Genomic DNA, 13,944 nt, shown 5'->3' with positions numbered 1-13,944 from the left:
ATGTGGCTTTCTCTTGGGATCATCTTTTCACTGGGGATACTAATTCCTGGAAAATTCAGCTTGAAATTGCAATATGACAGGTGAGTGTGAACAGGTTTCATGAAGAATTGTGAATGCAGTGGAAGTCCCAGAAACTGTGTAAGAATAATAATAACAATTATGAGCTGGAAAACTGGACACAGGGTTACTAAGCTGTAAGTTTGGTAAGAGTGGGAAAGAAAACATGAAGATGGGAAATGAAGAATGAGTGAATCTAATCCAAGCCAAAAGAGACATAGCTACAGCTGTAGGAGCCACAGAATGGCCTTCAAATGCATCTCAGGATGCCCTGTTTCCATTAGCTGAAATGCCTTTGGCTTAGCCTCTTTCATAATGGACTTTGAAACCAGATGCTGCAGGAGCAAAATGCCTTTTCTGAGTATAAAGCAAGGGGTATGACTGAGCAAAATTGTATCTATTAATAAAAGACAGATTAGGTTATCTGAAAAAGCTAATGATGACCTGTTGGAAATCTCTAACATGTACAAAGAAAAAAAAGTTAAGGGAGTTATTCCAGACAACCTTCACTCCAAGGTGTTCAGATAATGAGATTATCACATTTTTTTATTATTGATTAATGTTTTGAAAAGTACGAAATCTCTAGTTATGTTTTATTTTCCATTCTCAGTTGCACTTCAGAAAATGAGTCATGTAAAATTATTCTGTTTGCCTATCTAAACTGTTTTGGTTTCATTCACCCTCAACTTTGAAGGAGCTAGGTAGCAGCCATTGTGGCAGCTGGGATTTGCAGGGTGGGCATGAGCATAACGTGGAGGCCACCTATTTCCATATAAGTTCATACATGGAATTTTCTAAAGTAAACAGAGAAAGTAGTCTGGTGCTGAAGGTCTCTAGATGAATTATATTCCTAGAATATAGTCATGAAAAGAACAGAAAATCAAGCAATACCTACAGCAAGTACCCTCATAGCGTACCCATTCAGCAGCTCTCCTGGAAAATCTCCTCGCAGAGCATACAGAGCCACTACTTCAAATGTATTATTCCCTTGGATAATATTTAGCCTTTAGATTTGTATCAGAGATGCAGTTAGAGCCTGATTACAGTGAATAGAATTCAGCAGATCCCTGGTAATGTATTTTTCATTTTTGTTTCTAATTATTGTCCAGAATTGAACCTGTCTAGTACTTGCATGGAATTTAAAAACAGCTACTGAATAGTCTGTGTGACTTTGGGTGGGCAGCACCTGCACAAAGACCAAATTATTAGTAAAGCCCATTTTCATTGTCCGCTGCTCTGTTTAACAATGAAATGAAATATTCAATCTATGAGCATCTCTTGTGCTGAGAACAGTCCTTTAATTTGTTAAGCAAGCTTAGCTGTAGAATTTTAAAAACTGTAGTTCTCATGGGGTCACATGGGCTGACTTTGCACTTCTCCACTGAGAAATGTAGTCCATAATCATAAACAAATGTACGCTTTCTAATCTTAATTTACTATTAAACATAGTTTGTCTCCACGCTGGCTATTGTGAAAGGTTTATCAGTAAATAAGAGCTGGCCATCTGGCAGCAATCTGAGTGTCTGGAATTTTTCTGATTTGGTGTAATTAAGACATAATGTCAATGAGGATAGAAAGATATTACAGGATATTGTTTCCCTTCCTGATAGACAAAGAACATAGCAAGCCTAGGCATTTAGAGAGAATAAACTCTGAACTGCAGCTGAGATGTTTATTCTGCTAGCAAAGATGTTTATCCTGCATCTACAAGGTTTATTAAAGACATCATGACTGTTGTACCAATCTGTACAACATGACTATTGCACCATTCCTGTGAGCAATACAAGTGTAATCATTTTCCCCCACAGATACGGGGCTATTGGCATCTCATAGTTAAAACATAGTAAACTCCTGTTTTAACTATCAAGTTCTTACTCAGAAAAGGTGATATGTTCAAGAGAGATGTAAAAAAACAACAAATTCCTCTATTTCTCTGGGGATAAAGTGAATGAATAGTGAATTCTATTTGTATGTATATTAGGCTGATAATTGTACATTCCTGCGTGGAAGCACAAAAGATGGCAGTTGCAGTTCAGATGGTGAGAACATATTATGTTGATGACTATAATGACCATGGTTTGCTTTTGCAATAAGAATTTCTGCTACAAAAGCTTTAAAATGTAAAATGTTCATTTTTTATACTTGTCTGGTAAAGACTCCATTGAAGTCACTTCAAGAGACTGTGAAGCAGTCTGTGGCTGCTAGCAAATAGGAAAGTTTCTAGTATTCCCCATTCTATTCTGTTCTCATCAGTAGTGGATAACTGGTCTCCCACCTTTGAGTAATCCATGCAGTCATCAACATCCACTCCTCACTCTGAAACCCTTTCACTAGAAACATCACACTTACTGTCTATCCTGGAAATCTGATCTGAAGGAACACTGAAAAAAATTACAAAAAACCGTTTCAAGGGCATTTTTAACAGAACATACTGATTTGCTTTTTCTGCATTTTCCCATCCATTTTAATTTGTTCTTTGTAAACTTTCAATGTTTTCATCAGATTAAGCCTGTAGTAGATGAAAGTTTCACAGGATCTCATGAAAACATAGACACTGGATTCTATGAGTCTTCTCTAGAAATATAAAATGATAGATTCTGTACTAGAAATTTTTTACTTCTTGTGAATTGACTAAGAATATGCAGTTCTGGAGACAACAATATTTGCTATTCTGGAATAAATTGGCTATTCTCATGAAAAGCAGTTTGTAGACATCTCAAGTTCTTATCAATGTTCATTTATCATGACTATCAAAAGTTTCTGCATGCTGAAATAGACTGGCCAAGCACAAAGTTAATCTGGAATAATTAAATAAAATCTGAATGTGAGGGGAAAAAAGTGACATCTTATGAAATAAACAGTTTATCGTGTATTACCAATGCCCTTATTCTGGCCCTGGTTCTGCAAAGGCAGAAACACACATGAGGGCTCATGCAAGCAGTTGACTTCTGCAAAGCTGGGATGGTGAATAAAGCACTGCCACTGGCAAGGAAGCAGAGTGGCTGATGCTCTAGCAACAGAAAAGTCATATCACTTAGTCCTGTTTGCAGCCAAAACATTCCACAAATTCATAATTTAGAGTTTTGTTAAAAGTTTAACAGCACTGTTACATGCTCTATCTTCCTTCTACATAACAAACTATGTTCTTTTGACTACTGAAATAATGGATACTTTAACAGACCTTAAAATTTATCTTGTTTCTCTACTGAATTTCCAGGGATCAGGTTTTGCATATTGTACCAGAAACAATTCAGCAAGTCCACCATCTTCAACTTCTTTGCAGTACTTTCATGGTAAGTAAAAATAACTACATGTGCCTAACAAGCAGAGTGGAGTCTTGGGCTGTAAAACAGATACGCATGTAGCTCTTGATAGGAGTTAAGGTTAAAGTAAACTAGAAAAAGTTTTATTTAACTTTGTTTTTTAATGTAGTGTGGAAATGCCCTTCTACTACCTGAAGGAATTTAGATGAAAATGTTCGTTTCTTTGCATGGCTGTGTGAAAATGCTGCTCTTTATCAGTGGTGCCTGAGTCAATAAAAGCACTAAGCCTGTGCTGTGTGCTCTATGAACAGATGACTGGAGAGTTACCAGGACAATTTGAAGGAAATCTTCTTTCATTTATCGATATGCAACTACTCTAATATAGTTCTCATTCTGAAAACAGAGCTTCATTTGTGCATTTCTTTCTTCTGTGCACAGCTGGACTTGTGGAAACCCCTGCTGCCTGAAGACATCAGGGCTGGGGAAGACCTGCACATAAGAGTCCCAGCCCCTCTGGTGCAGGAGGTGAAAGAGAGCTTAGCTCAGCATATGATCTCTTACAGGTACAATCTCCAATACCTTGGTGGGGAAGGCTGGCTCTGATAATCTTCCTTGCTATCAGAACAGGACCAAGCCCTATCTGATAAACAGTCAGATAGTACTGGCAATAGGACCCAACCTCTGTTCCAAATGCCTCCAACTTACCTTGACCAGCCAAACACAGAGATATTGTATCAACCTTTAAAAACCCATTCCCCTCTTCCCTATGTCTTGTTTCCTGCTGCGGCCTTCTTAGCGGTCACTGAGAGGATGGCACTTGAATTTATGACTCAGTTTTTTAGTCTGAACTCAAGGGGCCAAACTTGGTGTAACCACTACTTACGAGAGCATGCTTTGCTCTTGGAAAGCACGGATATCTGAATGGAGGGTCCTTCCACTTCTGGAGAGCCCAAAGGTTTAATTGGTGTCACTGCAGCAAAACAGCCTCTAGCTCTCCTTTTCCCTTTTCTGTCTCTTGTTACTCCTCTGGTTTGGAGAAGAAATCTTGCAAAGTGGATATACAGCCACTTCCTTCAAAAGCTTTTTTTTCTACCCCTATCCCCTTCACCAGGCTGGTGAGAATTTCCTGGCACCATCCAGCCAAAGAGACACACCCCAGCTTGGGACAAAGATCCCAGTGGCAGGGGGGCACTATGCACACAACTGGGAGCCACAACCTGCAAATGTCCCACAATGTCTTATCACACTTATGCAGTCACATCTTCCCTTACAACCAGAAGATCTAATCCAGATACAAACAGTGTTTATAAAGGAAAATGGGATTAAATAAGAGCTATTCCTCACACAGTCCTGTTCCCTTTTGGAACTGACTTTTTCAGGTAACCAGTAGCTAATTTAATTTAGCGTGTTTAATATAAATAACCCTGTAGTCATTCAGGGCTGATGACAAATGGCCTATGGACATACACTGACATTTACCAATCAAAGATGAGTTTAAGGAGGATTGGTGTCACTTCAAAGCTGTTTTGAGTTAAAGCTGATCTTGACATCCTGCATCTTGCCTGACAAGTTCCTTCAGTAAGTGTGATGCCCTGAAAACCAGAGATGAAGAGATACAAGGCTGCAGCCAGTACAAATTATCTAGCATGAGGTTTAGATATTCAGTACTTGGACAACACTCCAGAAGATATTTAACCACTTTTTTATGTCAAGACTCTTCATTTTTAATGGTTTCAACTGATTCTAGTGGAAATTTAAATACTAAAGTGAAATTAGCATCTCAACTTTTTTTCCCTTGGCCAGAACTGTATCTACCTTACATAGAGTTCTAAAGAAAGAGGAGTAATTATTAGTCATGATGAAAATTTTGGGTGTGTACTGCAAAGAGGCTGAGATGAATACAACAATAACACAGTCAAAGTCCCTATGACAAATTCAAAGCAGGAACCACCCTTTAGAAGGCAGCTGGCATGCAGGGAAGGTAACATTGCAGTCAGGTATATAATGATAGAGACATAAATGACAAACTATAACAAGGACATCAATATTCCAACTGTGTCAGACTCTGTGGTTTGAATTCTCCAGAGCACTGATAAGGTATTTTGTGTGTGTGGTTTCACTTCATGGAAATTTTCACTGCCTGAATTTTAGTTTGAAGTTTAGATGTGAATAAACATCAAAGCTAAGACTGAAAGTTTAAAAAGTTTCTTACATGTGGTTCCCAGAAATGCTTATAAGTGCCACAGTCAGCAGAAAAGCCTGTTAGCCCTTCCAGCACGTGAGATGAACAGCATTAGAGCTACCTTTGCAATTGTCTTATCAAGGGTTTACAATGAGCACAGATTTGCAGCAGTTACAAGGGGCTGATTGCAATGAGAAAGAACAGCCTCTCATCCAAAGTCCACTGAAGCCAAGGAAAAGGTTTTATTGACTCCCTCAATCATGGAGTCATGCCTGTGTTTATACTAGTTTCTGAGCTATTTTTGTAGCTAAAAAGCAAAAAAAGCTATTTGAAGGAAATAAGGAGTTTGTTCTGATTTTTACAAATTGCAATGAATATTTCTGTGAAATCTTTGCAAATTCAAAATACCTCAATTAAACACGATCTGTAAGATCAATCAATCTCAATAAGATCTAATCTTAAATTTTTCTCTTTTGCTTCCTTTTCCCAAAGGTGGTATTTTTGGAATTTCACTCAAAAATAGAAGAGGTGAAGAAAATAAAATCTTGAACTTTTTTCTTCATAGAAAATTGAAACTTAAAAAAATCTGGTAAAAATTATTATTGTTAAAACCCTGTGAAAATCTCAGTACTTTGAACTTTGCTTTACATGAAAGTAACTATAATGCTGATGGTGGTGATCTTTCCAGGCAAATCACAACAGAAGAGTTAAATCCTTTTCTTTGCTGATGTAAGCAACGAATTCACCATGACAGTTTTGCAGCAAGTGTTTGTAATTGTTTTCTCTTCTATCTTCTCTTTCTCCGTCCTTCAGAGTCTTAATACCTGATGTGCAGAAACTTGTGGATCAGAGCATGCCAAGGGAGAAGAGCAGCCACAGAGAGGTCTCAGGAGGTTATGTCTACACTGAATACCATCCAATGGAAGAGGTAAAGAAAAACCTAAGTCTGCTTCTGTACTTTGTTGTTTTCTGTTCTGTAAATGCCACAGAAGGCAATTCTGTGTTTGCAGAAAGCTCAGCTAAAGTCACTGTACCTCTTTCTGACTGTCTTCTTTAAAGAATCAGTCCTTACTCTTTGACTAGAATCTTAGCCTGGTTGAATTGAATATGGATTTGCCATTGATTTTTATTAAACCTGCAGTTCTTCACTGAACAAAATATAATGCTCTGTGTGAAGCCACTGCACTGTTTTACGGATCATATTCTGTTTTTCATTTGGCTGGTTTGCTACTTTTCTACCCTGTCATTCTTTATTATTTAGTATTAATTTGTTTAAGTCCCAGATAGTTTGGTGCTGAGGCAATTGTGAAGTGCAATGACTATTGTGGTGTCCGGAATCCCAGTGGGGAAGAAGAGGTGAACAGTGGGAGATGTGTAGAAAGAAGTAATTTAAGGGCAGGGTTTTGACACTTCTGGAGAAAACAATGCCTTAGGGGTGGGCAGTGATGACTCTTTGATGCCATGTTTCACACACGAGTTGGCAAACCTGGACAAAAGCAGCATGTGGTAGCAATTCTTTCTCCTACCTGCATAATAAAAATGAGAGAACAAAGTCAACCCTCATGTAGGTTTTGCTTGAGCTACCCATTGAGGATGACTACTGCTGACTCAGGTGTGGAAAATCAGTGCTGCTAGGGAAGAGACTGTAACACTGTTTTGAAGAGTTGATGGTGTGGCTTCATGTCTGGTGAGCTCACCAGGAGGATGCCCAATAGGATGGGCAAGCTGAATGACATCCAGCATGGAGTATCTGTGTCACATGGCAGCAATGTTCCCTTCTAACACCCAGTGACATACAGCCATGCACAGAGGCATGTGAAACCCCTGCCATGCCTGTAAGTGACACCGCAGACTGAAATAAACTCTGAGGACAATGTTGCTTGTCTAAACAAAAGAACATGCTTTAATCTGGAAATGGAAGTGGGAAAGAGAAGGAAACTTCAACTTTGGACAAGGATTCTTTGCAACTATTTCAGATTTATCAATGGATGACTCAGATCCAGAAGAACAACAGTGAGCTGGTGACTCAGCACATCCTGGGGAAGACATTTGAGAATCGAACAATGTATTACCTACAGGTAAGGGAGGAAATTTCCCTTAATAATAAAACATGTCTTAACAAAAAAAGAAAAGTGCTCAGGAGAAGACAGGATTCAGATGTTTCCTAAGATAGCATTCATCCCAATCCACTGAAATAACAGGAGATGGTTTTACTCCTCTACATTATGGTAAGATTTGCCAGCTTTCACAGACACTATCATTATGAGCTTGCTATTGCTATTATGTACTGAAAACAACAAATTTAACTGAAGCCTTGTTTAGAAATACAAATCAAACTGAAACTAGCTTGGCAGCAGCTGTGTGGATAAAGACTTTTAGTTTGTTATTTTTATTACTTTTTACAGCAGATAGCCTTTCTGCTAGCAGTATTCCATGACTTTTTTATTGGACACACTAGCAAAAATCATAGTCTTAATATCTGGGTTAGTTATTGCCTAATCTGTTCCTATCACTGAGTAGTATTAGACACCTTTCCTTTTTGTTACTCCCCTTCTAAAAACAAAAAATTTAAAAATCTTCAACTAAGAGCAACCACTCCTGCGAACGATGAATACAAATGGAAAAGGAAAAAAAGAAACTGTTCTATTAACTGTTCTATTGACACTTCTGCTCAACAGACACTTTAAAACTCATGCCTTGTAATACTATGAAGATGGGGTTATAAGGAAAAAGAGCTTGTCATAAAAATGTCTGTAATAATAATAATAATAACAATAACAATAATAATCTCAGGTGGCTCAACAGCATATCATGGCACATCTTTTACTTTCTTGTATTACATTAAGCTACTTTATTGTAATGTAACAGTTTTTAAATGGTCACATTTATATTCTCTTAGATCAGCCAACCATCAAATAAAACCAAAAAGATAATTTGGATGGACTGTGGGATTCATGCCAGAGAATGGATCTCTCCAGCCTTCTGTCAGTGGTTTGTGAAAGAAGTGAGTCCTTACTCTTCCATTTAGATAATAACCAAACCATATCACTTTGGATGCTTCAGTTATATTTTCTATTGTGGTGCCAAGTATCATGCTTTTCTCTTAAAATACAATTTGCAAAATTAGTGTATAGTGCAGATATCTGTGAAGACTAAAATCCAAATCACAGTTTGAGATATGGGACAATATTAATTAGTGCACCAGTTCTTCCACCTGAATGTTTCCAAAGCTTCCCAAAACTTGGTATCAAGCTCTCCTTTTCTCACAATGGCTGTTAGATCAAGACTCTCTCTATCAAAAAGTCACAGTCCTTCTGAAATAAAGAAATCTTCATCTATGATATAGCAATGTTCCATGTGTATAGAAAAAGTACCTGGGGATCAGGTAGATGTTGGGTACCATGGTGATATCCAGGAGTGAGTAATCACCTGATGATAGTTCTAAACTCACTCTTTGCAGTGATTACCACCAAATTCTCTGCTCAGTGCTCTTTATGTTTTCTTTTCAGATTCTTCAAAATTACAAAACTGACCCAAAGATAAGCAGATTTCTGCAGAATTTGGACTTCTATGTCTTGCCAGTCCTCAATATTGATGGCTACATCTATTCCTGGGAAAAAGTAAGTAGTGAAAATCCAGGAACTAGACTGAAAGTCAGATGTGCCCAGCATGTTTTGTTACTTTTAGATAGGGCCATAGCAATTATACTTAAACAGAAAACATACTCACATAAATCCTCTCATGGCAGAGAGATTGTGTTTCTTCTGGCAGATCAGTGATCACTTGAAACAAGCTAAATATTGCTAGCAAACATCACAAGACTTGGGAAGACAAAACCACAAGATCAATTATTTTTTGGTTTCTGGGGATGGGATTACTTCTTTGATAACAGCTCAAGGCTTGGTTTATGGACCTAAGTATGTCTGGAAGAGTTATTCATTCTTTGTAAAAGATGTCAAGTAGCAGATGGGTCTTAGAACCTTTGCATGGCACAGGAGGAGAATTGGTCAAACATCAGGCTATTCAGTTATGAAAGAGGTGTGCCCTCCCAAATAATATCCTGATATGGAGAATAATGCAAAATGTTGGTCTTCAGCCACTCTCACCATGCTTTTAGGCCCCTGTGCCCAGCTGAAGCACCTTTTAATGCAGGACCTTGGATGGCCCATGGCTACCACCATGTGGATTGGGCTGTCTCCCACCTTGCTCCCTGGCAGGTGTGGGGCATAGCAAACACTGCACTTGGATGCACAGGTAATTCAGCTGGGAAGCTCATGCAGGTAGTGCAGTGCACAGAACTTGTATAGCTGGGAGTTTAGCAGGGAACCAGGGAGCAGTAGCAAGATTAGCTGATAAAAAATTTCTCTTCCTGAATCTGAAACATACTCTCTTATCCCTCACAATGCCTTGCTTAGCAGTGTCTCACTGCACAGAAGCAGTTGAGTACTACAGGAAAAGCATACTTTAAAAAAAAAAGGTCAAGAGGCTTATTTCAGGGTGCACACAGGTTTGTGGCTGATGACAGCCTGGCTGTAGTCAATGAATTGTTCTGTCACTGAGCTTTATCACCCTTGCGCACAGAGTTTTACTCTTACAATACCAGGGTTAGTTAGAATGCAGAGGTAAAAAAAAAAGGGGGGATATTTACACCACATAATCACTGCCATGTGGATCACTGAGTTTTTATTATGTAACAGAAGTTACTTTTCTTCAGGATCGTTTGTGGAGGAAAAGCCGTTCTCCATATGAGAATGGCACCTGCTATGGCACAGATCTGAACCGAAACTTCAATTCATCCTGGGGCAGTAAGTTTGAAGTATTTCAGATCATGAACACAAAAGTAAAGCATAAGTAATAACTAGTTTCTGAAGTAAAATGTAGTCCTATAAGAAAGGAATATTCACCTTGTTTTCATCAAGGCATATGCAAAAATAAAATCCTGGTTTGTCAAAATACTAACTCATTGACTTTCCACCAGAGAGCAGAAAATTTCTCTTATGTAACTATACCTCTAACTCACTGCAGGAGCAAGCATCAGCTCTAGGCAGGAATGTTAAGAGTAAGTCACTTAACAGCCAGTATTTACATTTCCCATGAATTTCAAGGAGCCTCCAAAGCTTCCCTGGAATGTGGTTCACTGTGGTGGTGTCAGAGTGTTTTTGTTGCAGCCATCCTGTAAATGTGCAATAAATATTTTAGTCTTGCATCAAATTTTAGTTGCTACCTTCTAGTGTAATGCTAAAGTCCCACTGAACTGTCTAGTCCCCTGCCCACATAAACACATGCCTTAACACTCCAAGGTAAATTTCCCAGTTCCCTCTGAACTGATGTTCTATATTTCTCCATTGATTCAGTGTTTGTATTCCTCCCCAGGTGTTGGTGTATCCTTTAACTGCAGCAGTGATGTCTTCTGTGGATCTGGACCAGAATCAGAGCCTGAGACAAGAGCTGTGGCTCAGTTTATCAGAAACAAGAAGAGTGACATTTTGTGCTATTTAACAATTCACTCCTATGGACAGCTCATCCTCACCCCATATGGTTCCACAACTACACCTCCAAGTAACAATGAAGAACTGGTAGGGCAAAACATTTATCTTCTACCTTTGTAGAGAACAAGTACAGGCAGTAGCACGTGGTGCAATTTTACTTGCACTCTTGCCTTTTCTTCAGAGGAGCTGGGCTTGTTCAGGGACTTGGCTTGAACAGAGTTACTGCTTCTCTGTTTAGCATCAGTAAGGTTTATTTGCCTCAGAAATCCTAATTCTTCATCTTAAATCAGGAAAACTGAGCTACTACAGATAGGGTTAATGCAGAGCAAGGAAAGTGGAGAAGAGCACCAACTACCACTGCATACAAGAATGAATTTGCACTTTAGGATGCCAGCACATTATACACATACAGTTATCATGATTGTGTCCAGAAAGGGTATTCCCAACATGCTCAGAAAAATGGGAGCAAAGTAAGTACCTATTTCTTGGTTATTTCTTCCCTCAGTTTCTGAGTGTTCTGATTTAAGTCCACTTATGTGTGTATTTATGAAGATTCTGGTAGATGAAGCACTAGTCCAAGAGCATGAGGGATTTGGGTTTGGACTTCTTTTGAGTCATTGGAGAAGTCATTTATTTTGTCTATAGATCAGTTTCTAAGGATGGTGGGATACAGAGTCTATGGTAATAAAACAAGTAAGAGGTCAATCACTGCTGTAGTCAGTACCAGTGTGTTATATAGCATAGACTCTAAATTCTCCAAAATACAGGCTATAGCTTTACAATAAAGAAAATAGGATCTCTATCTAGTAGCAGAGTAATCTTTAAAATTTTAACACAATTTGCATTAAAAGAATCAAGAACAATTTGTTCAAATGTTTCTAATGGTTTCCTCTAAAGACCTGAAGTAATATCAAAACTTAAAGCCGATCATGTAAATGTAAAGCTGAAAGAGACAAAAATTTTGGTCCACTCAAAATAATTGCCAAAGGTACTGCCACTGATGCCAAGGCTGTTCCTCTTTTGAATTTCCAGATGCAAGTTGCAAAGGAAGCAGCTGCTGCATTGACAGGAAAGTATGGGACCAGCTACAAAGTAGGATCAACTGCTTTAATTTTATGTAAGTTTTTTTGTTTCCCTTTGACTGCTGTGTGTTTCAAAGAATTGTGTCACATGCATCAGCAAGTACTGTTTTGCTGAATTTCTACTTTGAGTAATATTTAAGGGGCTGGTTTGGTGCAACATGTCAGCAGCAGTCATTTGAATACAAGATAACTCTAAGGTATAAAGCTGACTGCAGGAACGGACAAAGCATTGATCAGAAGCTAGCTCCTACATGGATTCCTCACAGATCCATCACAGGGGACAGAAGGAGATTGGTGATAGATCATCCTGACCCTGCTGAAGTCAGCAGCAAAACTCCTATTTGTCTTCACTGGAATCCAGCAAAAATTAAAATCCCAATCAGGTCTACAGTTACTTCACCAGACATTATCACATGGCAGCTGCTTACAGTGTGTGAAGTATATCGGTTTCAGCCCTGTTCCTAATAGACTGGATGGCCTCATCACAAACACATCATAGCTAATATGAGTTGACAGCCTTTACAAAGAGGATTGAGAGCCCTAGAGACTGCCTGGTAAACCCAATATTTTCCCAGTAAGCAATAAGTCATGCTAGTCAGTGAGAACAGTAAGCAGAACAGTAAGCAGTTGGCTCCAGAACCCATGTGGTTTGCATATTCCAGTGGCTGTCTCTGCCAGTCCCCCAGTGCCAGTCCCAGAGGCACAGACGGCATGAGCAATGCAGTGTCAGTGTAATGCAACTGGCCTATGCCTAGGGCTGCATTTTGCCAGTGTTTGTACTTACACTGAATAGGTAAGAAAAACAATCCACAAGGAAGATGAATAGAGATATAGTGAGAAGCCAGAAGTTTTTCAAATTTGACCAAAATTATGCTTTTAAATATATATATATATATATAAATTCTAGTCAGCATCCATGTAGGAAATTAAATGCAAAAACAGATAAATGTCCAATCCACCTTGTACCCCACACTAGTCATAGTAAAACGCTAAAAACACAGAATCCCTGAAACTCATCCCTTGCTATTGTACAGTGCCATCTTATGAAGAACAGTGTCACTTAAACTCTGTATACATTTAGTATAGCTAAGAATTACAGCACCTAGAAACTGTTCTCCGTGTCACAGTGATATATGGTTACTGCTTAGTTCAGGGATTCCGGTATAAACTTGTATTAACTCCAACAAGAAGTATTTTTAAAGAACCATGCTTAATACAAATATCTCCTCTCCATGTTTAAATTCACAGACAGTAACTCAGGCTCCTCTCGGGACTGGGCGCACACAATTGGCATTCCGCTCTCCTACACCTTTGAACTGAGAGACAACGGCACTCATGGATTTGTTCTCCCCGCTGACCAAATCCAGCCCACGTGCGAGGAGACTATGCTGGCTGTCACAACCATCATAGACTATGTTGATAAGAAATACTTCACAAATGGAGATGTGGTGCTGACCTCCAGCAGCTTGGGCCTGAGCCTTTGTCTCACTATTGTACTTACATGGTCTGCTTTTTAAAAACAGCTCAGAGAACCCAGCAAGAGGCTCACATGAAAAATATAATGCCCCCTCAAAAATAAAAAGCTACATCAGCAAAGGAATTAAATGTCAAGTATTTCAATAAAGGCTCATCCCTTAAAATGAAAGGACTTGTGGTTTGATAGCTATGTTTTTGGGAAGAAGGAAAATATAAAAGAACTTGCAATTTCCCAAGCTTCACTTGCTGGTTCTGCTTAGTCTTTAAACCTTAAAACATTAACTCATGACAACTACCCATGGGGACAGAGCACTATTACTCCCTGGTTCTTTGGAGCATGTTTTTAGGGGCTCATCTGGGCCTGTGCAGCCCTTCTGTCAGCAACAGTATTCTTT

The 13,944-nt window shown here is 38.8% G+C and overlaps 1 protein-coding gene across 1 annotated transcript; it reads left to right on the top strand.

Annotated features, from left to right (window-relative positions):
* Positions 1-13,590, top strand: CPO (carboxypeptidase O). Its single transcript, XM_058028096.1, has 11 exons — positions 1-80; positions 3,275-3,350; positions 3,759-3,883; positions 6,316-6,430; positions 7,479-7,580; positions 8,402-8,506; positions 9,012-9,122; positions 10,217-10,307; positions 10,876-11,078; positions 12,024-12,108; positions 13,322-13,590. The coding sequence occupies exons 1-11, from the start codon at positions 1-3 to the stop codon at positions 13,588-13,590; spliced, it is 1,362 nt and encodes a 453-aa protein (XP_057884079.1).
* Positions 13,591-13,944: the final 354 nt, after the last annotated feature.

The sequence above is a fragment of the Melospiza georgiana genome, chromosome 7 (assembly GCF_028018845.1).
Source record: "Melospiza georgiana isolate bMelGeo1 chromosome 7, bMelGeo1.pri, whole genome shotgun sequence".
Classification (NCBI taxonomy): domain Eukaryota; kingdom Metazoa; phylum Chordata; class Aves; order Passeriformes; family Passerellidae; genus Melospiza; species Melospiza georgiana.
Note: the sequence above shows the minus strand (reverse complement) of the source record. Positions and strands in the feature narration are given on the sequence as shown.